The 27,689-nt window shown below is 47.2% G+C and overlaps 5 protein-coding genes and 1 non-coding gene across 6 annotated transcripts; 2 read left to right on the top strand and 4 right to left on the bottom strand.

Moving 5' to 3' along the window:
- Positions 1-910: 910 nt before the first annotated feature.
- On the bottom strand, positions 911-2,689 carry LOC127326367 (anthocyanidin 5,3-O-glucosyltransferase-like). Its single transcript, XM_051353241.2, has one exon. The coding sequence runs from the start codon at positions 2,576-2,578 to the stop codon at positions 1,154-1,156; it is 1,425 nt and encodes a 474-aa protein (XP_051209201.1). The 5' UTR covers positions 2,579-2,689; the 3' UTR covers positions 911-1,153.
- A 2,488-nt stretch (positions 2,690-5,177) lies between these two features.
- Positions 5,178-6,237, top strand: LOC127326376 (late embryogenesis abundant protein At1g64065). Its single transcript, XM_051353247.2, has one exon. It carries the CDS (start codon positions 5,233-5,235, stop codon positions 5,989-5,991), a length of 759 nt encoding a protein of 252 aa, XP_051209207.1. The 5' UTR covers positions 5,178-5,232; the 3' UTR covers positions 5,992-6,237.
- Positions 6,238-9,174: 2,937 nt separating this feature from the next.
- Positions 9,175-10,433, bottom strand: LOC127326381 (RING-H2 finger protein ATL67-like). The gene has a single exon (XM_051353251.2). It carries the CDS (start codon positions 10,131-10,133, stop codon positions 9,543-9,545), a length of 591 nt encoding a protein of 196 aa, XP_051209211.1. The 5' UTR covers positions 10,134-10,433; the 3' UTR covers positions 9,175-9,542.
- Positions 10,434-10,645: 212 nt separating this feature from the next.
- Positions 10,646-10,717, bottom strand: TRNAD-GUC (transfer RNA aspartic acid (anticodon GUC)). Its single transcript has one exon. It is a non-coding gene; the product is annotated as a tRNA-Asp (tRNA).
- A 5,213-nt stretch (positions 10,718-15,930) lies between these two features.
- LOC127326402 (reticulon-like protein B1) lies at positions 15,931-18,189 on the top strand. Its single transcript, XM_051353266.1, has 5 exons — positions 15,931-16,149; positions 16,664-16,844; positions 17,269-17,410; positions 17,512-17,581; positions 17,672-18,189. The coding sequence occupies exons 1-5, from the start codon at positions 15,969-15,971 to the stop codon at positions 17,836-17,838; spliced, it is 741 nt and encodes a 246-aa protein (XP_051209226.1). The 5' UTR covers positions 15,931-15,968; the 3' UTR covers positions 17,839-18,189.
- Positions 18,190-18,589: 400 nt separating this feature from the next.
- LOC127326390 (F-box protein At5g52880) lies at positions 18,590-21,855 on the bottom strand. The gene is made up of 6 exons (XM_051353260.2): positions 21,474-21,855; positions 20,102-20,253; positions 19,638-19,725; positions 19,351-19,553; positions 19,105-19,256; positions 18,590-18,857 (listed from the first exon to the last, which is right to left on the bottom strand). The coding sequence occupies exons 1-6, from the start codon at positions 21,704-21,706 to the stop codon at positions 18,738-18,740; spliced, it is 948 nt and encodes a 315-aa protein (XP_051209220.1). The 5' UTR covers positions 21,707-21,855; the 3' UTR covers positions 18,590-18,737.
- Positions 21,856-27,689: the final 5,834 nt, after the last annotated feature.

The following is a 27,689-nucleotide window of genomic DNA, read 5'->3' as shown; positions in this document are numbered from 1 at the left end:
CCAACGATGGAACTTTTTTTTTTGCAAAGCATGAACATTGGACCAGCTGACTGCATTTCCCAAGAATGCCATGGTAAGTGCTATGAACGGAGACATGGTCGGCCTAGTTGGCAGCATGGGAGCATACATGGGTGGAGGCATGGGCTCTTCCAACACCACTAACGTTGACGATGGCAATGTAGGTGAGACACCAAACGAAGATGCCAACAATAGCAATGGAGGCAATGGAGACGACGTAGTCATTAAGCCATGAGTTGGTATGCTCTTGACTATGTGTGTTTGTCGAACTTTGCGTTTATCTATGTGTGTTCGACGAACTTTGCGTTTGTTTTTGTCTTTGTTGAACTATGATACGCTTGTTGAACTATGCTATGCTTGTGAAGTTTGATATGTGTGTTTAGATTAAAATTCATATGTCATTAATATGTGGGTGAGATGTTGCAAAGATTTTTAGATTCATATCTTTCATGATATTTACACGAATATATTTGCAATTGTGATTATAGGGCACTAGGTGTGGCGCCCTATTTCACATCATCTGGAATTGTTGTTGGGTGCCCTAAAATATTGTAAAAACCAGAAAAATGAGATGCTCGGAGGAAAAGCTGAGCTTGCATTTTTTTTAGGGCTTCACTTCGGAACTTGCAAGCACATGTTGCCTATGGCAAATCATTTCAAGATTATAATTGCTAAGGCAGCTAATTTGCCTAGCATAACTCCCAGAAGTCAGATAGTAGAGCTCTTTTGATCAGCATAAGAGATAGCTATTATTTTGCATTCTTATATCCACTCCAGAAAGGCTCAAAGTAATTATACCGGTAAAATTAAAATAATAGCTGCAGCAGATCAAAGAGCATGTGCTACATGCGGCAGTTCAAGTGACTTTCAATTCTCAATCAATGCATTGCAAATTGTGATACAGCATAACTGAGAAATGTTTGCAGTTTTCACAGCTTTGCTCAAAACTTGTCCAGCTATGCCAAATCATTCCGAGTATAATTCGTGAAGCAGCTAATCTGCAGCTACTCCACATCCTCTAAACCAGTAACATCACAACGGATTGTTCATACTTCAAAGTTTAGAGAGGAAATTTATGCAAATCTTCAAAATCACACTTTCTAAGACTCATCTTGTTGCTACCTTCTGTCCTTGGTCACTCAGTAAGCTTCAGATCCTCCAAAAACTCGGCGAATGATGTCTGCGACGACCCGTTGTCTGCCATTGCTTCTGCAGCCTTCTCCTTCGCCATTGCCAGCCTTTCCCTGAGCTTCTCGCCCTCCTCCTGCTCCAGCACCAGCCTCACATTCTTCTCCACCTCCTCGGCCTTCACCAGCTCCTCGTTGTACCCCTCCATTACCACCCCAACCTTCATCTCGTCCACCACGAACACCTTGTTCAGCCTCTGCTCCGCGTACTGCGGCCAGCACAGCATCGGCACCCCGGCCGATGCCGCCTCCAGGACGGAGTTCCAGCCGCAGTGCGTCATGAACGCTCCGGTGGCGGCGTGCCGCAGCACCTCCACCTGCGGCGCCCACATCTTCAGCACCATGCCCCTGTCGCGCGTCCTCTGCAAGAATCCCTCGGGGAGGAGCGCGTCCAGGTCAGGCGGCGGACGCGGCATGAAGAACTTGGCCGGGTCAACGGGCGGTGTCCGCACGACCCACAGGAAGCGGTGGCCGGAGTTCTCCAACCCGCGCGCGATCTCCTTCAGCTCCGCTGCCGACACGGCGCCGACGCTGCCGAAGCAGATGAACACCACGCTATGCTTCGGCTGCGCGTCCAGCCACGACAGGCACGCGTGCCGCTCGCCTCCGCCCGCCGCGCCTTGCACGATCATCGGCCCGATGCAGCGCACCGGCGGGGTCGGGCGGTCGGGGACGCACAGGCCCTCCCGGAGCGCGCTCACGGCCCTCGCCTCCAGCCACTCGTAGGTGTTGACTAGCACGCCCCGCGCTTCAGGGATGCGCCGGTAGTGCCCGATCAGCGCGGCGCACATCCGGGTCGCGCGGTCCTGGACGGTGTGCGGCATGTCGGACGGCGGGATGGGCGGGACGCCGGGGAAGCGGAGGAGCGCCTTGCCCATGTCCTTGAAGTTCCCCTCCGTGGTGGCGGCGAAGTGGTGGGGCAGGTGGAGGAACGCCGCGAGGTCGCCGGCGGAGGAGGTGTAGTAGATGTACGCCGGGACGCCGGCCTCGGCGGCGGCGTCGAGGGAGTCGATGCAGAAGAGGTCGAGGACGAGCGCGGCGACGGAGGGGAGGGAGCGGAGGAAGGCGAGGAGGAGCGGCACGGTTAGGCGGAGCACGTCGAGCATCTGCAGGAAGGGGCTCGGGTCCGGGCTGGGGTAGTCGGGCGGCAGGAGGTGGTGGAAGGCGATGGAAGGGTTGGCGGCGGCGATTCTGGCGCTGTCGGAGGCTGTGGCGGCGAGTAAAGCGGGCGCGGAGGCCGGCGCGGTCGGTACGGCGATGACGACGGGGACGCCACGGCGGAGGAAGAGCTTGGCGAGCTCCACCATGGGAGTTAGGTGGCCTACGCCCAAAGCGGCGTACAGCACCACAGTAGGATCGGGTTTGGCCTCCATTAGTGATGCGCCGAAGACGATGCGGTGGACGGTTGCACAGTGCGATGCCGAGGAGCAAGCCGGCGACGAGCTGAGATATTTGTCGCAAGAATTTTATGGATTACTGTCCACGGTCCACGGTCCACCTGATGTCTGTCCGTGTTTCAGTTTTGCTAGGGAAAGTGCCTTGTACACTGGCTGACCCCCTTGATTTCTCTCAATAATCTTAGTGAATGACTAAGCCTATTTTGCCTCCTTAAAATATACTTTCGCCCGCTTTTATAAATAAAGTCACAAACGGGTCAATCTGATACAAGGTGGTGAAACATTCCGCTTGGAGCATCTCCACCAAAGAGCCGCAAATCGTACCGGCGGCGATTTGGGGGTCCTAGTGAGAGAAAATGCTCACACCGGCCACCTCATACAAAATCTACGTCATCCCGGACCCAATAGAATAGCGATGAGACCTAACCAACCCATATGTCAAGGGAGGCTATCGGGTCGCCGGCACCAAACCCACGCTACTTTCACGTCGATTTGGCGGTCTTTTTTCTATCGGGAGCCACTATGGGGGAGTACCGGTATGGAGGTTTGAATTTTTTTGATCGACAGACCCTCGAACGTAGCCCTCGTGTGTGCTGCCGGCCAATATTAGAGCATCTCCACCTGCGGCCCCTAAATAAGTGTAGGCAGGTGTGCTGGCACCGCGCTATGGGGGCAGCCGACACCTGCAACCCAATTTGGGGAGCGGTTGCACACACCAATAACACCAAAGAAACCCCTAAAATAAGTTTGAATAAGCAACTGATAAATTTTCATTTCAATTTACATAAAACTTAATACTTAATGAAACTTCAAATTCAAACTACACCAAACCCTAATCTGCTGGCCGTTGGTTGGGGCGCGCGATGGGCATGCCTCGTCGTTGTTCTTCCCCTTTGCCGCCTGCATCATTGCCCGCCTCTCCGCCCTTGCTTCGCACACCTTGCGGTGGAGCATGGCCGTCGGCGACGCTGGAGCTTGTCGGCCGCGCTACCCCCTTAGAGACGCAAGCCACTAGCGAGACACCTCATTCCGGGCGAGCCTCACTTGCTCGCGGGCGGCCGCCTCGGCCTAGCGCTGGGCGTTAAGCTCAAGGAGTTTTTGTAGCTCGGCCGCCATGAGGAGACGTCCCGCCTCCTCCGTGGCCGCCCGCTGGCGCGAGATCTCGACATTGTGCTCGAAGTTGGTGTCGTTGATGAACTCGCGTTCTTCCTCCTTCAGCCTCCCGAAGCTGCGCGTTGAAGGAAGCTAGGATCGCCGCCTGCTCCGGGTCATCGGGGACCTGCTGCTGCTCGCCCATTGCGCCGCCTCCTCCGCTACCTTAGCTTCAGCGTCTGCTATGTATGCCTCGACCCACTCGGCGAACCGGGAGTCGCCGGAGTCGTCGGAGTTGACGCTGAACTCCTCGTCGGGCTGCAGCGGCTGTGGCTACGGTGGTTGGTTGCGGCGATGATGGCGTTACGACCAAGCATCGAGTATGTCGTATGCAGCTGCCGCGGCATTGTTCTACAGAGGATAGCGTGGCGGTGGTGGAGAGTAGAGGATAGCGCGGCGGTGGTGGAGAGTAGAAGATAGTGCGACAGTAGTGGAGAGAGGTGAGGATAGCGCGGCGGAGGGCGTACTAATAAGCGGTGCCAACTAGCCGCACAGCAATGTCAAAAGTTATTATTAAAAATGTGCCTCATATCTCATAAAGTTAGTGGGAATCATTTCTTGGCCAAACATTTTTTGCGAGAATGCATCCTAGAAGATGCACCAATTGTAAGAAATGCTAAGCTAGCAGACACAACACTAAGAAGGCTACAACCTCATGATACAACGTCAAGAGGCTACAACTCCACGATACAACGCCAATCGGCAAACAACATACCCGCTGCAAAAATCTGATGATAAATGACCCGCCTTGCCCAACATCCTCAAATCATGAGGAAAATATTTGATCATCTTTGATTTCTAAAATATCTTATTTTTCACTTTAAGATTACTAATATTTTTTACGCATATAAGGTACACTGGCACTCGAAAAGACCAACTGAAAAAAAGGAACCGGAAGAGGTTCCAACGGGAAGATGGTGAAATTTCTCAGAAAATAATAAATACTCCATATACTATAGTCGTACGAAGAAAAAGCAGATGCAGTTATTATTTTGAATAATGATGAGCAGAAGAATTGGTCCATCGAGCAGGAGTCTTCTATGCGTGCAAAGACTTACCGATACTCGATAGTCAATGTTTATCTTCCATTCGAGAATGCCATTAGTGATATAAGTATCAACAGAGACTTGCTTGACTTGGAGCATCTAGAAACTTTGCACTGATTCAAAGTTTCAAACTCCCTCGCAAGAAAAGAAAAAAAACAGAAGCTCAAAGTTTCAAACAGGCTTGGGTTCTTGCTCACGGACTGAAGACCACGATATCACTCGTCGGGTCATACCGGGGATCGACGAGAAACGTTTTTTCCCGGATGAGTTGCCGCCAAAAAAGTCAAGCGTGTCGACCGCGGCACAAAACGTAACGCGGCTGCGTTGCGCAGACATTGACTCGCCGTAGCCGCAGTTATAAGACCAAGAATCCCGCCCGTGCCGAACAAAGCAGCCGAACAAAGTACCCCGGGCAGCTCTCCCTCTCCCTCGATGGCAGCTGCCGCGTCAAGCAGCAGAGCGGCGGCTGAGGACAAGAACGAGCCGGCGAGGCCACTGACCATCTGGTCCCCGTCCATCTACCCGGCGGGCAGCGACGTGGATGAGACGGCGCAGACGGCCAAGGGGTGGCGCTCCGTGCAGTACCTCCGGAAGCGCCGGCGGTGCCTCCTCTGCTGCGGCGGCTGCTGCGTCCTCACCGTCGTCATCGTCGGCCTCATCATCCTCGTCCTCGCGCTCACCGCGTTCAAGGTGAAGGACCCGCGCATCACCATGAACAGCGTGTCCCTCACCGCCCTCAGCACCGGCGCCGGCTCGGGGCTCTTCAACCCGGTCGCCACCAACGCCACCTTGACCGCCGACGTCTCGATCAAGAACCCCAACATCGCGTCGGTGAGGTTCTCCCCCAGCGCGACGGAGGTTAGCTACCTGGGGCGGACCATCAGCGTGGTGTACGTGCCCGCCGGCCGCGTCGGCGCCCACCGGACAACGCGCATGAACGTGACGCTGGACATCCTCGGCGACCGGATGGCGCGGATGTTCAACATCACGGGCCTGGTGCTCGGCGAGGTGTACAACCTGACAACCTACACGGAGATGAATGGCACCGTGAAGGCGCTGGGGATCTACAAGAAGGATCTCGAGATGAGGATGAACTGCTCCATCAGCGTGGCGGTTGGCGGCATTTTCAATGCGTCAGGGACGCCCACCGGCGCGCAGGGCGTGAGTTGTGTTGCGCGTGTGAAGCTGTGAGCTGACTAGAGTGTCTTTGCGATTTGCATGGTGGCTTTGAGGATGTTCCTTTTACTCTGCATTTTGTTTCTATCGCCTTCTTTTCTTTTGCATATAGATTATAGTCATGTTATATGTATGTTCTGATTCTCCATGCTCATGGTTGTTACTGACACTGCATGGAAATTGGCTCAAGTCGCTGGACGGCAACAACTCTGCAATCCATATAAAAATTGAGAAAAGAACAAGCAATTCAGAAAAAACCAACCAACAACTCTGCAATGTTCTGATTCTCCATGCTCATGATTGATTGGCAGTTGATACATATCCAGTTCACACAAGATTGATTACCAACACTACGCCAATTTGCAGAAATTTGAAGCTAGACTCAGGGATAACAGAACAAATCAAAGACGCTACGGAAGTACCGTTGATCGAATTGATTCAATAAATAATGACAATGGTCAATCCAATTCACCCAGAAAAAACAAAGATCAAATGAAGCAACTTGCTATGACAAAATTTCAAGATGTTCACAAATATAATATGAGATCAAAAACGACTATGAAATATGATGGGGAAACTGAATCAAAGCATGAAACACATGGCGCGGCAAAAGTAGGCTATCAATTTACTTATTATTGATTCGTCCAAATAGGTTTCTACTTGGGTCCCATAATATTCAGAAAAAACATTTCAAACTTCAACGCTATAAGCATATAACCATAGGTGACACACTTATATTAATAATAACCAATTCAGTCTTACTAGCAATCACAGTCAGAGGAAGCTTCGGTGCCGGTACAATGAAGTACAATAATATTACCGAAACACAGAAAGCAATCAGTGAAGAGGTATTCATTGTTAAATCAAGGATCAGTAGATAAGTAGAACACAAACCATTCCTTCCTGCCAAAACCCGCCTATAACACAAAACAATCAGTGAAGAGGATGTTGTTGTTGTTCTACCACACATTTTAATCGACTTGGGAGAATCAACTTCATATGGTATCAAAAATATGCTAGTTGTCTAACTCAAATACAAATAAAGCAGTAACAAGTGAGAAATAATAGAAATAACTTATAACTCATGTCCAAAGAAAGAGAGGAAAGATTACAGTGTCATCATGAGGTGCATAGTCGTAGAAGAGAAATACATAGAAGAAAATGACTCGAACTCCAGTTGCCCTGTCCAGTGGAACTGAAGTTTTTTTTTTTTGTCGTTATTGGTTAGGTGGTTGTTCAAATATGCAATCAAACTGTGGCAGACCACAACTTTCTATTCGAATAATACACAAATGACTTCCCTTCTATACATTAACTTCCCGTGATACATTAAAAAACAGTTATCAATCATTATGCATGGTTGAAACTTGGTTTAGTTAAGGAAAACAGCAGTGCAGATAAAAATCTTGGTACACAGAGAAGGCAAGTTCACTAACAAAAAAACGTAAGAATGGCTAAGGTAGGAATCCACAGACAGTGAGAACTGAGACCAACTGAACCAATAAGGTAACATTTCAGAATCCAAGCTAAATAACAACATTACAAGTTACGCGCAAACCGAAAATAAGTACATTTGCTTGGAATTGAATGGACATACTCCAAAGCCAGCTGTTCTGTCTACCAAGAACTGCAGTATTTTGGGTTATCCATAGGTAGTTGTTCAAATATGTAACTCGCAATCAAAATGTAGCAGATCACAGTCTTTTATTCAAACCATACCTTCTACATGCAACTTCCATGAGACACCAAAAAACAGATATACATGGATGTCAAGTAACGATATCGGTTATTCACAGTTGAAACTTAATTTAGTTCAAAGAAAACAGCAGTGCAGAAGTGCAAATCAATATCTTGGTAACAAGAGAAGGCAAGTTCACTAGCACAAAACATGGGCAGGTTAAGATCGAAATCTAACAACCAGAGAGTTGAGGGCACTTGAACCAATCAAGGTAACATTTCAGAATACAAGCTGATGAACACCATCACGAGTTTGTATCTGTATCAAGCAAACAGAAAACATATAGAGTCGCTAGAAATTGAATGGATATACTGTCGATGGAAACTTAGAGATATACAGCTGCACATCAAAATCATCTCGAATTAATGTAGCACTATTTCATTCCCTTGAAAGTTTAAATAACGTACTAACCCGTTCAAAATTTGCAGTTTAAAGTAGGCAAACTATGCATTTTAAGCGAATAACTGAAGTTGATTTAGGATGCCGACAACAACAATAATTGATTTAGAGTGAAGAAATCAATGCTCTGAATTAAGAGTCAATCATCCAGGAATCAGCTGACCTGTCTATTAGCCCCAATAATACCTCAAATAACGACAACAGGAGCTGTATTTAACAAGGCTTACCTTCTATTAATAGTAAGAGCTTTCTTACAAATGCCGAATCAGTATGTTTCTCAAGTGACAACAGGTGTGTTTAGTTACCAAATCAAGTCTTTTTAAACAGGTGTTTTCCTTGATGCTTTTTGTTACCAGAGCAAGGTGAACACCAACATAGAAATGATACAGAATGCAGTTTACCATTCATATAACTGGAGCTCAGTGGTTCAAAGACTGATGAACCACCAGATACTCCCAGATAGAAATCAATATCTCGATAAACAGAGAAGGCAAGTTCACTAGCACAAAACATGAGCACGGTTAAGATAGAAATCTAACGACCGGAGAATTGAGAGCACTTGAACCAATCAGGGTAACATTTCAGAATACAAGGTAACTAGCACCATCACGGGTTTATATAGGTATGATGCAAACAGAAAACATGTAGAGTTGCTAGAAATTCAATGGATATAGAAAGTTAGGGAGTAGCATATAATATACAGCTGCACATCAAAATTATCTCAAATTAATGTAGCAAATAGTTGCTTCCGTTAAGAGTGTAAATAACACATGCTGCTGAGAAGATGGCACAGTAAAGAGCCAAGTATGCATTTTAAGCGAATAAGTTGATCAAGGATGCCGACAACAACATCAACCGAAGAAATCAATGCCCCGAATTATCCATCATCAAGGAATCAGTTGTGTCTCCCAATAATACCTCGAATAACGACAACGGGAGCTGTATTTAACAAGGCTTGCCTTGTATTAATAGCAAGAGCACTGTTAAGATGCCGAGTCGGTATGTTTCTCGAGTGACAACAGGTGTTTTTAGTTACCAAAGCAAGGTAGCGAGCATGGAAATAGTAATAGAGAATGCAATTTGTCAATCATATAATTGGAATACAGTTGTTCAGATACTGATGGATGAGATACATGTACTCTATGGCCACAGGTAACATCAGTTGAGAGGCTATATTAGAAGGAAGGAATAATGTATGTACATTGACTCTCTGCCTTGGTTCCAGGAACTAGTGCTACCATACCGAGCAAAACTTTGTGCTAGCTGAACAATTCGACGATCCTACGTACTAACACTCGATGAGACTAGTCAAACCTCTCCTGACCAACTAAATATATGATAGGCATTTTTCCAGTGATCCAATGCTTCGGTGCTAGAGACGAATAAATATAATAGGGCGGGATGATGCTGAGCAATGAATCTCCTGTGGTCACCTGTGCCGGCGCCGGTCCGCGGCGTACTGCGAGAGCGGGACGAGCTCTGAGAGCGGGGTGGCGAGCGGGGTGGAGACGGGGGTGGGGATGGGCGAGGAGCGGCAGACGGGGCATGAGGCGCTGCGGCGCAGCCAGGCGTCGAGGCACATGAGGTGGAAGCGGTGGCGGCAGTCGGGCATTGCCCGCTGCATCTCGCCGTCGCGGTACTCGCAGAGGCAGATGGGGCAGGCGGTCTCGTTGGAGGCGTCGGCGTTAGAGGCGGCGCGGGAGAAGGGCGCCTTGGGGTAGGAGGCGATCACGGCGGGGTCGAGGCCGACGGGGGCGGCGCCGGCGCGGGAGGAGCTGCCTGGGGAGTCGTCGTCGGCGACGAAGAGGAAGCGCGGGACGGTGATGGAGATGTGGCCGGAGCTGGAGGCGGAGGAGGCGGGGTGTTGGTGGTGGTTGGGGTTGGGGTGGTGGTTGCGGTTGCGGCGGCGGAGGCAGAAGTGGGAGGCGAGGAGGAGCGCGGCGAGGAGGACGAGGAAGGCGAGCGCGATGGCGATGGCGGCGCCGAGGCCGAGGTTGGAGAGGGAGTCGACGAAGGACATTGCGGCGTCGGCGGCGGCGGCGGCGGCGGGGAGAGGACGGTGGGGCGGAATGGCATGGCGCGGGGACGGTGGGAGGGGAGGGTAGAAGGGGAAGATTGTTGGGGTATTTGTCGTGGGTCTAGGTTTTGGGCAGGGGTGGTTGGCGGCATTAATTGCCGGGGAAGAGGAAGGAGGAGTTAATGGCGCTGCGACAGGACGGACGGACGGACGCGCTGCTGCTGGTGCTGCCGTGCTCGTCTCGCGTCTCCTCTGCTCTGTTCGTCGCTGTTCTCGCCTTCTCGGTGTGTGTGTCCGCCGCTGCGGGAGTGTGAATTGGGCGGAGGAAACGCGTGAGGATCTGCGGGCGATGGGACTGTGGAGCGGCGGGAGGTGGGCCGGCGTCGCAAGAATTCGCGGGTGGTGTGAAACGGGGTGGAGTGGGCCGCGCTGCTGCTGGGCTATAGAGAGGTGAGGGGAAATGGTGCTAGCTCGTACGATTTGGTTTAGACAAGCGGTAACGACAAAAAAAATTACGCCGTTGCCGGGGATCGAACCCGGGTCACCCGCGTGACAGGCGGGAATACTTACCACTATACTACAACGACTTTGATGCACTTCCTTTGGCCTGCTCGTATATCACGTGACACAGTAATAGACTGGCAACAAAAATACACTACCCAGCAAAACAGAACGAGAACAACGGTTAAGAGTGCTTCTGATTTCTGAACATTCCAAAGAGAGAAGAAACCTCGATTTCACGGGCTGCTTCCGACCTCATATGTGACATATTTAAGTTTGCTGAGCTACTTTGCGAGAACCAAATAATCTCTTGCCAAAATTTCCAACATATATGGAGCAACTCCCCTGTACATGCGTGAAAATATGGTGGAACAGTTCACTTCACTGCTTGGTGAAAAATATCCTTGTGAGAGAACCAGCTTTTATTTGGAGGGTTAGGATGGCCGTGGCGTTCCTCAGCCTATCAGAGTTTTAATTCTAGTTTTAACACCTTGGTCTTTTATGAAAGTGGATTTTTTTTTTTTTTTACTTCAAGGCGACGTTTCTGTCGATAGCAAGGTGTCTGTGTTGATTTCATCAGTGCCAAGATCCGTCGACTTTCAAAAGTGTTCATAAGGTTAGGATGTATGTAAGTATAGTCATAGAGGTAAGTATATGCACATATTTATAAAAATAGTCCCTGTGTTTGGCCGTGTCAGCACGGTCCAACAATTCACTCAATGATACGTGTTTCTGTGTGAGATTAAAAGAAGGGCGGAGAGGTGGGAGAGCCGAGGAAGAAAAGAGAGTGACATCGCCATCTTGATTGATCCAACCTTATTTTTTGCAAACAATCCATGTATTATACTACCTCTATCTTTAAATAGACGTCTAAGATTTATCTAAATTTGGATGTATGTACATTCAGATTTAAACAAACTTCGGACACATATTTATAGATGGAGGGAGTATTAAGTATGAAACAAAAGGTGAAACTAGAAAGTCCTACGTAGAGATTCATCCTCAACTGTAATTATTCGATCTCTCATCCCTCAGCACACCGTTCACATGCGCATAAACAGTGTCCAATGAACAATGCATACATGTTACAATAATCTTTAACTTGAATTGTAATTATTTGATGGTAATTACTCATAGTGCACAAATGGTGATTTTTCAGCGGTGTTTCTTCGACTCAAATCTTTAACTTCAAAAGTAATTCTTTGATTGTAGTTACCCAGCAATAGTACTTCACCGAAAAATCCCAACAATATTCCTTTGACGGTGCATGATAAGTTATCTCTAGATGTATTTTCTCAACGCTACCTCTTTACCGTTAACTACCTTCTTCAGCGGTATATTCAGGGTTCTCTTACGATAACTTGGAGACCCGACGTCAAAGCCAAGGCTAGGTCACCAAAAATCTTCTAGCAAAAAGAATGTAGATAGAGGACTTTGTTGCTCACTCTTGTGGATCGGTTTCGTCTGGCATACTAGACCACCCATAAGGTCACAGTGTCATTCCTACAAAATACAGGTGATCAAGTGACTCAAGCATGGTAAAGATCTATTGCTTTGCAGCCGGTAATACACATGCTTAAGTGATGTGTGATCTCATCATCGACCAGAGACCAAACACATGTGGACACAGTGCAGTCAATGAGGAAGTGCATCCACGAATCCTCTGCACCATAAGCATAGTGTCTATTTGTCTCTCCAATATTCTTGTGAACATCGCCTTTCGAGAGGAATTGGTGTGCAAGCGCCAAAAGAAAAATTGTAGTTTAGAGGGCATTTTAACTTCCACATATTTGTTCAAAACTTCTCCTCTTTCCCTTGGTTTGAGATGGCATGCCTATTCTGAAGCCAACCTTCTCTTCTTCGTGCTAACTAGAAGACAGTACACATATCGCATTAAAAGAATGCCCAATCGCTCATAATGCCAAGCCCATGCATCATTATGATACTGGGTTCTCAACGGGATGCCATACGTTTTCTCAACATCTGTCGCGAAACAAATATTCATCAAGAGTTGGTATTTTCCAAGACGAATGTGGTGAACAGATGGGTACGTGAGCACGCGGTGATTAGCTAACACGTGTCTAACGCCGCTTGTCTGTCCGTTACCTATAATGGGAACACAGAAACGTGTGGCTCCTTTTATCCCCATCTCCACCAGATGCAGGGGTGTGCTTTTCATCCCCAAATAAGGTGCTCACGCACGGGCAACCCGACGCTGCGACTCCCTCTTCCCCTATCCTTGCGCTCGACCACCGGCCGCTCGTCCACCTCCGCCTCCCGCCGCCATCAGGGTGCCTCCCCCTCGAGCTCCCGCAGACTCGATTTGGGCAGCCATGGTCACGCCCTTCGAGCCTGTTGACTCGATTTGGAGCTCCGCCTTTCCTTAGCCGGGATTTGGGAGATTTATTACTCTCCAACTCTGTTCATGGTAGAGACGCTCAATGGCATCGATGTGCTAAATCGGGCGGTAGCGTGTGCAGGCTATTGTAGGCTCGCGCGGTGGGTGGGGTGGGGGTGGCGCCCTGATGCTTGGCCGGAGGGCGACACAGACGCCCTGCATATGGTGGCAGCGTCGGGGCCTACGGCAAAACAGCGGGAGCAGGCGCACTGCGCGACGAGGCCGAGACGCGCAACGCTTGGGAGCTCTCCATGAACTGAATTGATTTGGGGAAGGAGCAGTTGCTACTCATCAGGGAGAAAGCGGAGGAGTGCGGGTGGTGGTGGGCATGATTAGAGGACAACGAGGACGGGCCGGCTTTTTAGGCAGAAAAGCTATTCACGCTGTGTAGTCTCCGTGACATAGAAAACAAATCTCAAAGTTGATCCAATAATGCTTAGACCGTGCTCACGTACCCATCTGATCACCAAATTCATTCTCTTTTCCAAGAAGCCGATCTGTTGTTGATAAAATCACTGACTCGGACTGGAGGATTAATCTTCTTACAACCAGTAGGGCGTAGCATGTGATCACACGAAATCCAACTATGTTCGTGTGTAGACGTGTAGTCTCTCATGTACTAATTCTTCGAATTAAACCCTACATCATAGGGTCTCCCTTATTTCTATCAAAGAACGCTAAACATGCGAAGGGTGTGATCCGACATGTGCCTCAAGAATATAGATTGATAGAAAATAGACCGCCTTGAGTATCTTTGCATAGAGAGTGCTTCGATTTTGTAGAATACGCCATGCCTATTTCGCTAGAAAGCCCAAGTTGAAAAGTTCAATACATCACTAAAACCCAATCCTCAAGAGGATTTCGGTGATCACATGACTTCCCAAGAAACCAAACGTGTTCTCTGTTTGCCATCATTGCAACCCCAACATAAGTTTCGAATCAACGAACTACCGACTTTATGTGCACTTCATTTCCTCCTACCGATAGCAGTTGTACTAGCGATCCTTGTAGTCTTTTCCAAACTCTGTCTTTGAGATACTTTAAAGGCCCCATGCATTAAGGGAGCGGTCTACATCCCAAGGCATTCGAGATACTTCTCATCTAGTGTTCCATTTGGCACTTGAAGAGTATGGCTTTTGCGCATCCTTTGCTAAAGAAGACCGATGACTTATCCAGATTCACTCGTTGACCTGATGTTACACAATATTTCTCTCTGCGGGGTTGTGGGCGCCACCTGTATACTTTCAAGATGTGATGATTGATGGCTTTGTTTTAGGAGGCTTGAAGGACCCTCTACTGCTATCAAGAAAAAATAGGGAAGGTTAGATCACCTTGACGAATCCCTCAAGATGGATGGAATTCCTCTAATGGTGTACCATTGAAAAGAATCGAGAAAGAGACCGATGTTAACATTATCATAAATGTATGTACCCATCGGTTATGAAATCCCACAAGGAGCATAATTGCTTGTAGATAGTCCCATTGTACTCGATCACAATGCCGATGCTTTTTGATTTGGATCCATTAGTTTTCATAAAATGTAAACACTCGTATGCTGTATTTTTCGTCATTAACATGCGGGGTACGAAAGCGGAATGCTCCTTCAAAATGATCTTCGGTAGTATGATTTTGGGCCTATCCGCTAACACCTTCGAAGCACCTTTATAGATTACGTTGCAGATGCTAATTGGGCGAAATTGGCGAAGATCCTTTGGTTGTGCTACCTTGGGAATCAACATAGTGAAGGTTTTGTTGATGCTCTCACGAGTGTCTTCTCTTCACGAAATTTTGGTAACAATGTGAGTCACCTCCTGTCCATGCAAGTGACCGAAGGCAAGAAAGAAGAGTTGCTGTTGTGACAAGAGGTGTTTTGGCTCGTAGTGTCGATGCCGGTGGTGACGACAGTAGTGCCGGTGTTTCCGCTAGCAACGACGATGGTGGCAGCGGTGGTGGCAACGACAACGGTGTTGCTTGATTTGGCTCGTGTCATCTATACACATTTGTGTAAGATTTCTCGCTTCTCCGTCTAGACTATGCTTTTGAACCAAGCACTATTGTCGAATTGAATTATCCATGTTCAAAGTTTAAAAATAGCCGATGCATTGGCTGAAAACCCCAACAAAATGAGTTCATGTTTTTTGTGCGGGGTTTGTTGTGCCTCGATAAAAGCTATGGAGTAAAACAAGTTTAATTGATGATCGCATCGCAAGCTTGTGTTTCCAAGCGTAAAATAAGCATGAGACATCTCTTTCAGGACGGAAGGAACATCTCTAATTTTCGAAAACATGAAAAGCAAAAAAAGAAGAAAAAGCGTCTTCGTGTACCCAAGTTGTCATTCACATGTCAAGCCACCGTCTCCCCACGAAACCTTGGCGTGCTACTCACGATGCTGAGCTATGATGAGCTATCCGAAATGTCCGAGGAAAATCTCTGGGGAATTTTTTCAAAACATGACCAAAGGCCTCCTACTCCAAACCTGGGACGGAGCCGACGCCCTTCCAGAAACTTCCGACCCCATCCTGGACCGACGGATGCCAGGGCCCCGCCACGCGTCGGCACGGCGACGGCTGGCCAACCTCGCGATCTCCACCCATCCCCATCCATCACCGCGTACGGGCCCACGACAAGAATGACGCCTCCCTGTCACGGCCGTTGCCCAGCAGCAGTAAATACCTCGTGCACCCACCCCGCACCTCCCCACGCTCGCTTACAGGTGGGGCCTCCACGCGAGCATACAACGGGCTCGCGCGGGCGCCGATCGCGGGGCCGTCCGCGCCGGGATCGACGGCTGGGGGCGCGTCATGGCCGCGCACGGAACACGCGGCCCCGAACCACGGGAAAGGGGAGGAGCGGCGACGGCAGAAAAGGCGTTGCTGAACAGAAGCGCTCGACTCGAGCGAACCAAGAGAGAGAGAGAGGAGACAGCAGAGGAGACAGCCATGGCGGAGCACAAGGAGGAGTCGGTCATGGACAAGATCTCCGAGAAGTTCCACGGCTCCTCGTCGTCGTCGGACTCGGACGGCGAGGGCAAGTCCTCGGCCGCCGCCGCCGTCAAGGCCAAGATCTACCGCCTCTTCGGCCGCGAGAAGCCCGTCCACTCCGTCCTCGGCGGCGGCAAGCGTGAGTACTCCACACCTCGCCTCACCGGGCCCCTTGATGTTTGCCTCTTGTTTTGTGCCGATGGGGTTTTTGTGGGACGCCCGTGTAGTGTTGGAATCTGTAGATCCGTCCCCGCCGCATCGGGGTTTTGCTCCGCTTGTCTGAGAGTGTGGAACTGCTCGTCCGTTGGCGAGTTTGCTTCACTTCCCTCTCGATCGGAAACAGTTCCCTCATTAGCGCACGCAAAACGTCCCGATCTGCGATGTTTCCCTCGATTCAAATTTCAGCGGCATTCTAGGTGGCCAGGATGGGGGGAGACTGCACTGTCAGATTGCTTCGATTTGTTCATGTCATGTAGCCTCCCTTCCTAAGTTGCGCTAAAGCGATTGTGAGGTTCTCTAGGGTTTGAGCTGCAACGCTCTACGCTTTCTGCGCTTCAACCTTGGAGAGATTCGCTGTTTGTTTGCTAGCTAGACAGACATCCTTGCTGATTCGTGCCTTTGCTGTGCTTAATGATTATGGCTTGTGCCTGCAGCTGCCGATCTCTTCCTGTGGAGGAACAAGAAGATCTCGGGCGGGGTGCTCGCGGGCGCCACCTCCATCTGGCTGCTCTTCGAGGTCCTGGAGTACCACCTCCTCACCCTCTTCTGCCACTGCCTCATCCTCACCCTCGGCACACTCTTCCTCTGGTCCAACGCATCTGCGTTCATCAACAAGTGAGTGAGCTTCTTCTTTTAACTTCTCATGTTATTTGCACTGGTGCTAGATATAGTATCATTTGATAACACCTCATTACTCCAACCTGAATATCCGTTTGGCTTATGTGTATTTACACTGACCAGATGATCCTTTTTGCCTTGAATTAACTTGTTCCTAGTCCTAGCTATCTATAAATGGGAGTATAACAGGTTTTAAATCACTGCTTGCATCCAACTCCTGTTGCAATTCACACTAAGATCAGATATAGTATTGTGACAATGCCTCCTTACCCGAACCTCAATATTGGGTTGGCTTATGTGTAAATACAGCTGTGCAGATGATCCTCTTTTGCCTGGAATTAACTTGTTCCTTGTTCTACATATCTATAGATGGTATACAGATTGATTGCGGCTGTAAATCTCTGCGTGCATTTATTTTCAGGGCCCCTCCTAACATTCCCGAGGTAAAGATCACAGAGGACCTGGCTGTCAATGTTGCCCGCTCGCTGAGATATGAGATCAACAGGGGCTTCGCTAGCTTGAGGGCGATTGGTCAAGGCCGTGACCTAAAGAAATTCCTGATTGTACGTTTATTTGGTTGCATGGCTTCGTTCTCTTTAGCCTTCGCTGTTTGTGGCTTTGTTATGTGACCAAAGCACTTGCTATGTTGTCTCTTTGTTCGCAGGTCATTGCAGGTCTGTGGATTCTCTCTGCTCTTGGGAGCTGCTGCAATTTCCTGACCTTGTTCTACATAGGTAATGTGCTTCGCTACTACACCCTAAACTTGCAGATGTGCAATAACTGTGCCTAGCATTGTTTACTCATTATCGCTTTCTTGCTTGCAGTCTTCATGGTGCTCTACACTGTGCCGGTTCTGTACGAGAAGTACGAGGACAAGATCGATGCTTTTGGAGAGAAGGCCATGGTCGAACTGAAGAAGTACTACGCCATCTTCGACGAGAAGTGCCTGTCTAAGATTCCCAAGGGTCCGTCGAAAGACAAGAAGCATTAGAGCGGTGGATAGACTATCTGGGCAGATTTATCTTCTCTGTTGACCACTACTCGTCGGTTTTCAAGGATGGTTGTGATTCCATATCTGTAGTTGATAGTAGATACCTGTTTGGTCAAATCCTGGCACGGTCAGTAGTCGACTAGTTGTGACGTGCCTGCTTCTACGAACTTATGTTATGCCAGCTTTTGCTCTGTAACCTATCTTGGGAATGGTTTAAGGTAGCAACCTCAATTGCAACTTGTCGGTGTTAGAATGCTATTATCAGTGGGAGTCATGTTAGTGGTGTGTGGAGACTTGCTATAATGTGGTTCTTTGGTGCTAGATATGGATGTACCCCTGGGGTTTAAATCATTCGTTGTTTTTGTGTTTGGCTTGACATGTCATGTCTGTGCCAAAGCTGCTGGTTTAACTTTCTCAGTTCCAACATGCAGTTGCTCTGTATTACAATATACTTACAACGGCGCAGAACATTTATGTTTTCATCTGAATTGCAGTCCAAAACTTACTCAAAGATGTTAACATTTACGTTTTCATCTGAATCTACTCAACGATGTGAAGAGCACTTCAAAATGATCTGTGCACGTTGCTTGGTGGAGACAAATAGCAAACAAAGCATTGAGTGGAAGACTGAGCGGCTATTTTGGGGTTTGATCATGCTTTTGGTGTGGGAAGCTGTGGCCGTAGTATATCTTCAGAATTATTGTCTCTATCAACAATCGCTCTTGCGGCAATTGTTCTATTGACAACAGCATTGTAGTAAAAGGTCAAGTTTTCGTTGAGCCTTTCTCCTACTAGTAGTGAATTACAACAGTGCGTCTAAGCATACAATGATACAACTTAAGAAACCACCAGAAATTCAAATGGTATACAGAAAAGCTATGCCACATTTACATGCCAACTCACTCAACATGAGAATTCCAAAACCGTCTGGGCACATTATCTTCAGAATCACTATCTTTATCATCACAATCGGATGATGACGATGGCCGATCATGAGCATTCAATATGTAACAAGCAACCTGGCCCATGAAAGAGTGAAATCAGATGATTAAATGTTACACCAGAATATCAGATGAAAGAGCAGAGCAAAATGGTATAAAAGTAACAATCACTCAATTGATCAATCAGAAAATGGCTATTACGGTTAATAAGTTTCTAACACAATGTTTAATGGTAAACTGAAAATAAAATCTATGAACCATTTATGTGCAAACTTAAACCCACCACAAAAACAAAGTATTGACCATAAAAGGTAGAAGCACTTACTGCATAGGGTAATAGAGGCACTACTTTTACTTCATCCTTTCCATTCTTGAGACAATGGTGTGGAGCGGCGCATGTCAAGCTGCTCAGCCAAAGAATTGAACGACATTGTCGACATATTGCTCTATTTGATGCAGAACTCCAGTTTATATATTCTGTAGTAACAATAATTCAGCCATGTTTAGAGGGGACCATTATAAAATCGTGAGTGAAAATTACATCGAGAATACTAGCATAAGAGAGAATCACCTGCATGCTTCTTGTGGAAAACCTCTTTCCAGTTCAAATTGGGATCATGAAATACTGGATCGGCGCTAGTCTGCACAACAAGACCATGACTGTTATGTACACTGGATATAGGCATGCTGCCGGAACTCACATCGGATATGCTAAAGAAAAGGGAGTAGTTCATTTTCCACAGTTCATTGTCGTTTGCCGATGAATTCCATGACCTTCTAGGAAATAAGAAAGTGTCAATGACAAGAACTAGCGAATGTTTGGAAATAGTATATGTACAGGAGAGAAGAAAAGAATACCAGCAAACGAGACCAGCTGCTACCAGAGAACGCATGTCCAGAAAACTGAAGATATGAACAAGCACATCATGTGGTATGTGTGGAGGACCTGTTTATGAGGTTCAACATAAACATCACGATGACTAGTTATTAATAAAAATTTGTAAGCGCATCCTGCTAAATATTGACATGAAGCTGCAGCTTAAGATGCATATAATAAGAGGACAATGATCAGCTTTAACTTAAGCTGGAGACTTGTGAATTATACCATCCTCGAAAAATATTCAAACATAATAATCGAGTGAAGCACACAGTAGGCAGGGATGCCATTTTCATTGCAGTATTTCAGCACCAGATAAAATAAGTAGCCAGCGCAGTAGTTCCCTACATTTATCTATGGTTCTCTGCTGCTGGTTTGTACTTGCAATTTTACTAAGCAGGGAGACATTAATGCATTTGCACATCTGAGAAGTAACCTAACATACCTGGCTCCTCTTGAACTCTAGCACGCCTTTTATGTGCAATAACAGAGCATTTGAACTCTGAAACAGCTTGTGACTTCTTTTGCTTTGGTAGGGAAACTTCTACAGCTTGGAGGAGACCATTGGCTGCCGCTAATGCATATCCTGTCTGCACACTATGGGAAACAGCGTGTCATTACGGAAGGATAAAGTCAAGTCGAAACTAAACACACCATGCTAGTAACAATAAATGGGCAATGGAGTCATAGAATAAAGTTCAATGTGAGACTTCCACCTCAATTCCATGCATAATTTAATGACATAGATGACTGTAATCTTTATTGTACAATGAAAACGTATATGCAACTATATAACACACTGATCGCATACCATAGATGACTGTAATCTTTATTGTACAATAAAAAAAATGCCACTTAGAATACACTGATCACATACCATAGATTAGATTATGACCATGACAAAGAGAACTCATGAATCATAAGGTAGTTCCAAATTACAAAACTAAACATGGATGAAGAGTGACAATATTACCAACTGAACATAATCCAAACTACAATGACACCAATAATCGTTTTTGAACAGCACAAATAAAATCGAGAAGACAACTTGAGTCAATTTTAGTTATTAAGCCACCTTCCCCCCTTCTCATGGCCCATTTGTGTTTTGGGTTTCCATTCTATTCATATTGATTCCAAGACAGTTGGGCATGTCTATTCCCTTGGACAAACTTTGATTAGAATCAATAGTCCATTATGCACGCATGTCTATTCCCTTGGACAAACTTTGGTTAGAATCAATAGTCCATTATGCACCAGACGAATTAAAAAGCCAGTGCAATGTTGTCTACAAAACATAGACCATCAAGTATCAACACTAATGCTGCCTACAAACATAGATTATCAAGTATCAACACTAATGTTGCCTACAAACATAGATTATCAGGTATCAACACTACCTTTATTTTTCATATCACTGTGGGTTCATTAGTTACCCGAGCTCTATAAATTTCCAGCTATAACTTGCTCATGATAAGACATTGCCCGCATAGAAAATTCCACCAACAGTTAATTACAGAGCTGTTCAAATGTTCGCACATAATTGAAAAGTCTAAGAATATGGATAGCCGCACAAAGTTAATCTCAGAGCGATTGCCGAAATTTACGCGCATAATAAATAGCTCCAGAGAGGAGGACAACATCGAATTGTCATGCAGAGTTCCACAATTGGAACGGAATCATCCGGGCCTATTCAAGGGAGCAAATCCCAATTTCTCCACGTGATAATCCGCCGTCAATCGCACCGGCGGATCCGCGAGGGAAGAGCGCACGAAATTCGACGGAACTGTGCACATCTGGGGCGCGAGAGGAGGGCTTACTCAGGGAGGAGGCGAAACGCGATTAGCACGTCGCCGGCGACGAGGGCCTGGGCGGCCTTGGGGAGGTCCGCGTACCCGTGGCGCAGGAGCTCGGCTAGCTCGCAGCACGCCGTCGGGTAGTCCCAGGGCCGCGACAGCGCGGCCGCTATCCCCATCTCCGTGTACCTCTTCACCACCGCCGTCTCCTGTCGCCGCGCCACCAACCGCTGTGGCGCCCGCCTCCGCACCGGCATCGCCGCTCAGAGCACGGAGCCGTTGCCTGTGAATCCGCCACGTCACCGGCGCCCTGGCCGTCCCGACCGCCTGAACAGTGACGACCACCGGCCTCCCGTCTCCGCCTCGCTGCAGCTGGGCGGTATGCCCGTTTTGGGTATCGCGCACGAAAAGTTCGGTCTCTTTTTTTCGCCTGTAGATCCACATCATAGACGAACGGGCGATGACGCGTGTGGTTGGGCACATATGATTTTGACTTTAGGTTAGTTGTACAGTACAATTTTTTAAAGATCCTGACATTATTTCTTACGTGATCAATTACTGGTAATATAATTTAGGGTGTGACTATTTCTCGCTCGATTGAGAATTAATTTTACTCCCTCCGTCTTAGTTTAACAGGCGCGCACGTAGTTTAAGACAAACTTTGACCACTAATTTAGTGAATAAAATATAAATTTTATATCTACAAAATCTATATCATTAGATTCGTATGCAAAAAAAGCTTTCAAATGATATAATCTTTATGACATATATTTTATAATTTATTAATCAAAATAATGATCAAAGCAATTTCTTAAACTGCGTGCGTGCCTGTTAAACCGAGATGGAGGAAGTAGATGATGTCATTAAATTTTAGTTGCAACTTATTACTAGAACAAATCAAGATGCAGCTGAGAACTAGCAAATTCCTATATTTATGCATACGCCGTAAACACTTTATGAAAAGGACAGTATTGACAATCCTTCGGAGGCTAGACTCCTTCCAACCTCACGCACCCCCAAATTTCTCATATATGGTGCTTCCTCGCACCCCGCCCCTCCCCCAAAAAAAAAGAAAAAGACCAGCTGGAAACGGAGCTCGCTGGAGACTCTGCGGAGAACAGTCGGAGCCAGCTGGAAACAGAACTCGCCGGAGAACCATCGGAGAACTGTATTTCGGCAGAGTCTCGCCGACGACCTCACCGGAGCACCGTACTTCGACGGAGACTTGCCGGATACTTCATAGCAAAATATTTGTACTAAAGTAGCAACACAACATATCAATTGTTGCAAAAAGAATAAACTATCATAGCATTGGATAATTTTGTGCTATTGTAGCAAAAATCGACCTTGCGGAAGACACAACCGGAGATTTCGCAGGAAACCTTGTAGCAAAAAATATACCAAAGTAGCAGAATTGTAGAACGATAGAAGCAACAAATTTGTTCTATTGTAGCATCATTGTAGCATTATTTTCCTGCAATCTACAAAAAGGTCCTTGCAACACTACTTTCTCATTGGAGCATCGGTGTTGACAAATGGTAGCACCCGCGGTCTTCATTGGTAGCACTCCTACTTTTCATTGGCAGTACCACCGGTGATGAAAGGTACCTCCGATGTTGGCCTATTGCAGCCCAGACGGTAGACCTTTGTAGCATTCCGTAGCAAAAACTATTGCAGACAACTACGCTTTGTGATGTTCAAAATATCCACCGTAAGATGGGGATTTTTTTGTAGAGACATTCATCTTCGGTCTCTACCCGACTTTTGAATCTACCACCTAAGTTATTTCGGTGGTCCATGCTTATGTAATTAGGCTCCAGTTTGTATCCCCCTCTCGTCCCTCTCAATCCTCATGATGTGCGCAGTTTATCAAACTGTAGCGAGTTGCTTATCTTGATTTCATTAGCTCGATAAAACTATAAGATCATCTTATATCATAGGGACACTAGTAGGAAAAGCCTTATAGGTGAGATCTTATTTTTGTGGCGCACTAGCCAAATATGCGCCACAGAAAGTGGTTTTGTGGCGCACCTGGCACGGTGCGCCACAAAAATAGCTTATTTTTGTGGCGCAGCGACAATATATACGCCACAGAAACAAGGTGGGGCCCACATCCTGCCACCCCCAATCATAGGTTCCACTATTTCTGTGGCACACTGGGGCTGGTGCGCCACAGAAATAATTGGTTCAGTGGCGCACTTGTTATGGTGTGCCACAGAAATAGTGGAACTTATATCATGTCGTACCCCCTCCCCTCTCCCTACCGTGCGCGCGCTCGTACCCCTCTCCTCTCTCCGATCCCTACCTCCGCGCGCCGCCAAGGTGAGCGCTGGCGTCGCCGTCGCCATCGCCGCCGCCTTCCTCCGCGAGGGCCGCTTGCCGCCACGCTCCTCCCATCCCCGCCACCTGCAGCACAAGCTGCCACTACGGCGAGGAGGGGCCACCGCATCAAGGTGGAGGAGGGGCCGGCGTCGCGTCAAGGTGGAGGAGCCGCCGCGTCCTCCTCCTCCTCCACCCCTGTCGTCGTCAACCTCCTCCTCCACCCCTGTCGTCGGTGAACTCTCTCCCATCCCCTCCCCTCCCCTCCCCTCCCCTCCCTCTTCCTCTCCCACGCGAGCACAAATTGCTCGACGAAATGCTCGTGTGCTGCTCTGATTGTGCTGCTATTGTTGTGCTACTGGCTGGTGTTGCTGTTGATGTGCTACTGGATGCAATCTATCTATCTATCCTAGCTTGTTGTCATTTCTTGTGTGTGCATGCTCTAAATGGTCAAATGATCATCATGTGATAGTGATTTACTTACTGGCTCATTGCTCATGCCTTTTACTTAATGTCCTATGCTATTGCTATGTCTCTGTAGCTTCTCACCATGTATTGGTGACCGCTCATGCTTGTAAAAGCATGCTTGAGGGTTTTGGTGATGTGTCTGATGCTTCCATAGCATCCTGGTATGATTGTTGTTGCCTAATTCAATTATCTGAAAAAGTTTTCTTTATTGATGTCAGATAATTGGATGAACTGCTTATGCAGTAATGATTCCTTTGATGTGTTATTGAAGCTTGGATCGAAGCCAACTAGTGTTGGGTACCCTTGCTTTGTTTTGAACTCAACTGAGTAATGATAAATTTCTATTTCTTGTTGGCTTGGATGAATTTATGGTTGATGTAACCTCAACAGTGGTTCACTGGTGTGATTTCTTGTGCTGTGCTGTGACCTCATTAGCTCTTGCTACTGCCACTGGTTGCATCTCATAGTTGGATAATTGGTTCGTTTTGGTGAAAATAGAGATATTCACAGTAGGGAATCATGTAAATGAATGCCACTGTGGTATCATTTGAAGAAAATGGGAAGTTTCTGATGGTTTAAAACACTAGGTGATGCTAGGTTATTAAGTTGGCTGTCAAGGTTGGTTTTATCTGGTTAACTTGGATAGGCTATGTGTTCTTGCTTACTTATGCATATCCATCTCTACTGGATTTACTAGCTCAGGCTTGGCCTCTCTCTTGCTAGCATCACTTGGTTACTACCAAAGTGATGAGTAATCCCTTATGGTACCCCAGCTTTGTTTTGAACTCAACTGAGTAATGATAAATTTCTATTTCTTGTTGGCTTTGGTGAAAATAGAGATATCCACAGTAGGGGATCATGTAAATGAATGCCACTGTGGTATCCTTTGAAGAAAATGGACTGTTTCTGATGGTTTTAAAAGGCTAGGTGGTGCTAGGTGATTCAGTTGGCTACCAAGACTTGTCTAATCTGGTTAGCTGGGATATGCTATGTGTTCTTGCTTGTTTAGGCATATCTATCACTTACTGGATTTATTGGTTCTTGCTTGGCCTCTCCTTTGCCAGCATCACTTGGTCTATACCAAGTGATGAATAATCCCTATGGAGCATCTGCTCCATGCTAAATGGTTCTCTTTATAAATGATTTGGTCTTTAATTTTATTTGTACTTGCCGATGATTAGAATGTTTGGTCACCTATACACTCCGGGAAGGCGCTAGTGAGCCTGATGCGATGACACAAATATCAATCTCTTGTGCATCCTACCTAGCCTCACTAACGCCTTCCCGGAATGTTAATATTTATTTCGACCAACAAAGTATGAGGCATTCCATTTAGTTCATACTAGCTACTTCTTAATTGCATTGGCCTTTCTTCCATTTTAGTGCTGATGATTAAATGGTTTGGTCACTTGTACACTCTGGGGTGGGGCCAGTGAGCCTGGTGCGATGGCACAAATATCAATCTCTTGTGCATCCTACCTGGCCTCGTTGACCCCATCCCTGAATGTTAATATTTGTTTCGACCAACAAAGTATGAGGCATTCCATTTAGTTCATACTAGCTACTTCTTAATTGCATTGGCATTTCTTCCATTTTAGTGTCGATGATTAAATTGTTTGGTCACTTGTACACTCTGGGGTGGGGCCAGTGAGCCTAGTGCGATGGCACAAATATCAATCTCTTGTGCATCCTACCTGGCCTCGCTGACCCCATCCCTGAATGTTAATATTTGTTTCGACCAACAAAGTATGAGGCATTCCATTTAGTTCATACTAGCCACTTCTTAATTGCATTGGCCTTTCTTCCATTTTAGTGCCGATGATTAAATTGTTTGGTCACTTGTACACTCTAGGGTGGGGCCAGTGAGCCTGGTGCGATGGTACAAATATCAATCTCTTGTGCATCCTACCTGGCCTCACTGACCCCATCCCTGAATGTTAATATTTGTTTCGACCAACAAAGTATGAGGCATATGATATCTAGTTGAGATACCACTTGGCTCTTTCTTTCATTTTAGTGCCAATGATTAGAATGTTTGGTCACCTATACGCCGCAATATACTTTGTAGACGGGCCCCCTTTCCCCGGCCGCCGTTCCGTGAACGAGTCTTTGACGAGACAACAACGCCGACCTGCCTCTCCGGCGCAGAACCACGCCAGTTCCAGCCGCCTCCCTTGTGGCCGCGTCTCCTGCGCCCTGCGCTCTTCTCCATGGCCGGACCACGATTGGACTCACCCGGGGAATAATGATAATCGCCATCACCACTATCGTCAGACTCCACAGGTGCAGAGTACTTTGTAGCATATGCCACTTTTCTTCCCTCGCCGTCCAGTGAACGAGTCCTTGATGCAAAGACCGTGTCGGCCTGCCCAGAATCATGCCGGCCTGCCCAGAATCATCGGTTTCCTTATTCCAACGATCAGTCTATTTGTTCACCGGGCAAGAAGGCGAAGAGTGCAGGGCGCGGGAGACACGGCCTGAAGCGCGACAACAGGGGGCCGGCATGATGCTGGGCAGGCCGGCATGATTCTGGGCAGGCCGACACGGTCTTTGCATCAAGGACTCGTTCACTGGACGGCGAGGGAAGAAAAGTGACATCTGCTGCAAAGTACTCTGCACCTGTGGAGTCTGACGATAGTGGTGATGGCGATTATCATTATTCCCCCGGTGAGTCCAATCGTGGTCCGGCCATGGAGAAGAGCGCATGGCGCAGGAGACGCGACCACAAAGGAGGCGGCTGGGACTATCGTGGTTCTGCGCCGGAGAGGCAGGTCGGCGTTGTTGTCTCGTCAAGAACCCGTTCACGGAACGGCGGCCGGGGAAAGGGGGCCCTTCTGCAAAGTATACTGCGGCGTATACTGCAACTATGGTTTCTGACCATTGTATTTGTGTTGACCAACAATGCATGAGGCATTTATTCCATTTTGTCTTGTGCATCGGACTTGTTGGTCTCACTTTCTTCTATTTTAATCATAGTAGGAACCGGATGAAGACCCCGATGCAAGCGAGCCTGGTGGGTAGAGAGGAGGGAGCAAAGGAGGAACCGGATGAAGACCACTTTGTATCTCGAAATTGTGAAATTTGTATAAATTAAGAGTTGTATGTAAAACATTTGACACTTGCCACTATATATGTATCTCGATCGGGTTGTAAGTAATGTGATGATGATGTCTACATTATATCTGTGCAATGTACATGCTATTTATATTATATCTGCATATTTTTGTATGTTGCTGTATATAACCTGTATATTCCTGTCTATAAACTGCAGGTGTATAGCAGACAGCACAAAATCGTGTATAATACAAGCAAATTCTGTGGCGCACTGAAAATCAGTTTTGTGGCGCACGCTTTTCTGTGGCGCACCTAAGCACCCATGCGCCACAGAACCTTAATTCTGTGGCGCATGGGCCGGTGAGCCACAGAAATCTTATTTTTGTGGCGAAGTTTCTG

This window comes from Lolium perenne, chromosome 1 (genome assembly GCF_019359855.2).
Source record: "Lolium perenne isolate Kyuss_39 chromosome 1, Kyuss_2.0, whole genome shotgun sequence".
NCBI lineage: Eukaryota > Viridiplantae > Streptophyta > Magnoliopsida > Poales > Poaceae > Lolium > Lolium perenne.
Note: the sequence above shows the minus strand (reverse complement) of the source record. Positions and strands in the feature narration are given on the sequence as shown.

Coding starts and splice junctions, on each gene's coding strand:
- LOC127326367 (XM_051353241.2), bottom strand. CDS start 2,578: ATGGAGGCCAAACCCGATCCTACTGTGGTGCTGTACGCCGCTTTGGGC.
- LOC127326376 (XM_051353247.2), top strand. CDS start 5,233: ATGGCAGCTGCCGCGTCAAGCAGCAGAGCGGCGGCTGAGGACAAGAAC.
- LOC127326381 (XM_051353251.2), bottom strand. CDS start 10,133: ATGTCCTTCGTCGACTCCCTCTCCAACCTCGGCCTCGGCGCCGCCATC.
- LOC127326402 (XM_051353266.1), top strand. CDS start 15,969: ATGGCGGAGCACAAGGAGGAGTCGGTCATGGACAAGATCTCCGAGAAG. Junction 16,845..17,268: donor GCATCTGCGTTCATCAACAA/GTGAGTGAGCTT, acceptor ATTTATTTTCAG/GGCCCCTCCTAACATTCCCG. Junction 17,411..17,511: donor ACCTAAAGAAATTCCTGATT/GTACGTTTATTT, acceptor CTTTGTTCGCAG/GTCATTGCAGGTCTGTGGAT.
- LOC127326390 (XM_051353260.2), bottom strand. CDS start 21,706: ATGCCGGTGCGGAGGCGGGCGCCACAGCGGTTGGTGGCGCGGCGACAG. Junction 19,726..20,101: donor TAGAGTTCAAGAGGAGCCAG/GTATGTTAGGTT, acceptor CCTCATAAACAG/GTCCTCCACACATACCACAT. Junction 18,858..19,104: donor TGCCTCTATTACCCTATGCA/GTAAGTGCTTCT, acceptor TTCATGGGCCAG/GTTGCTTGTTACATATTGAA.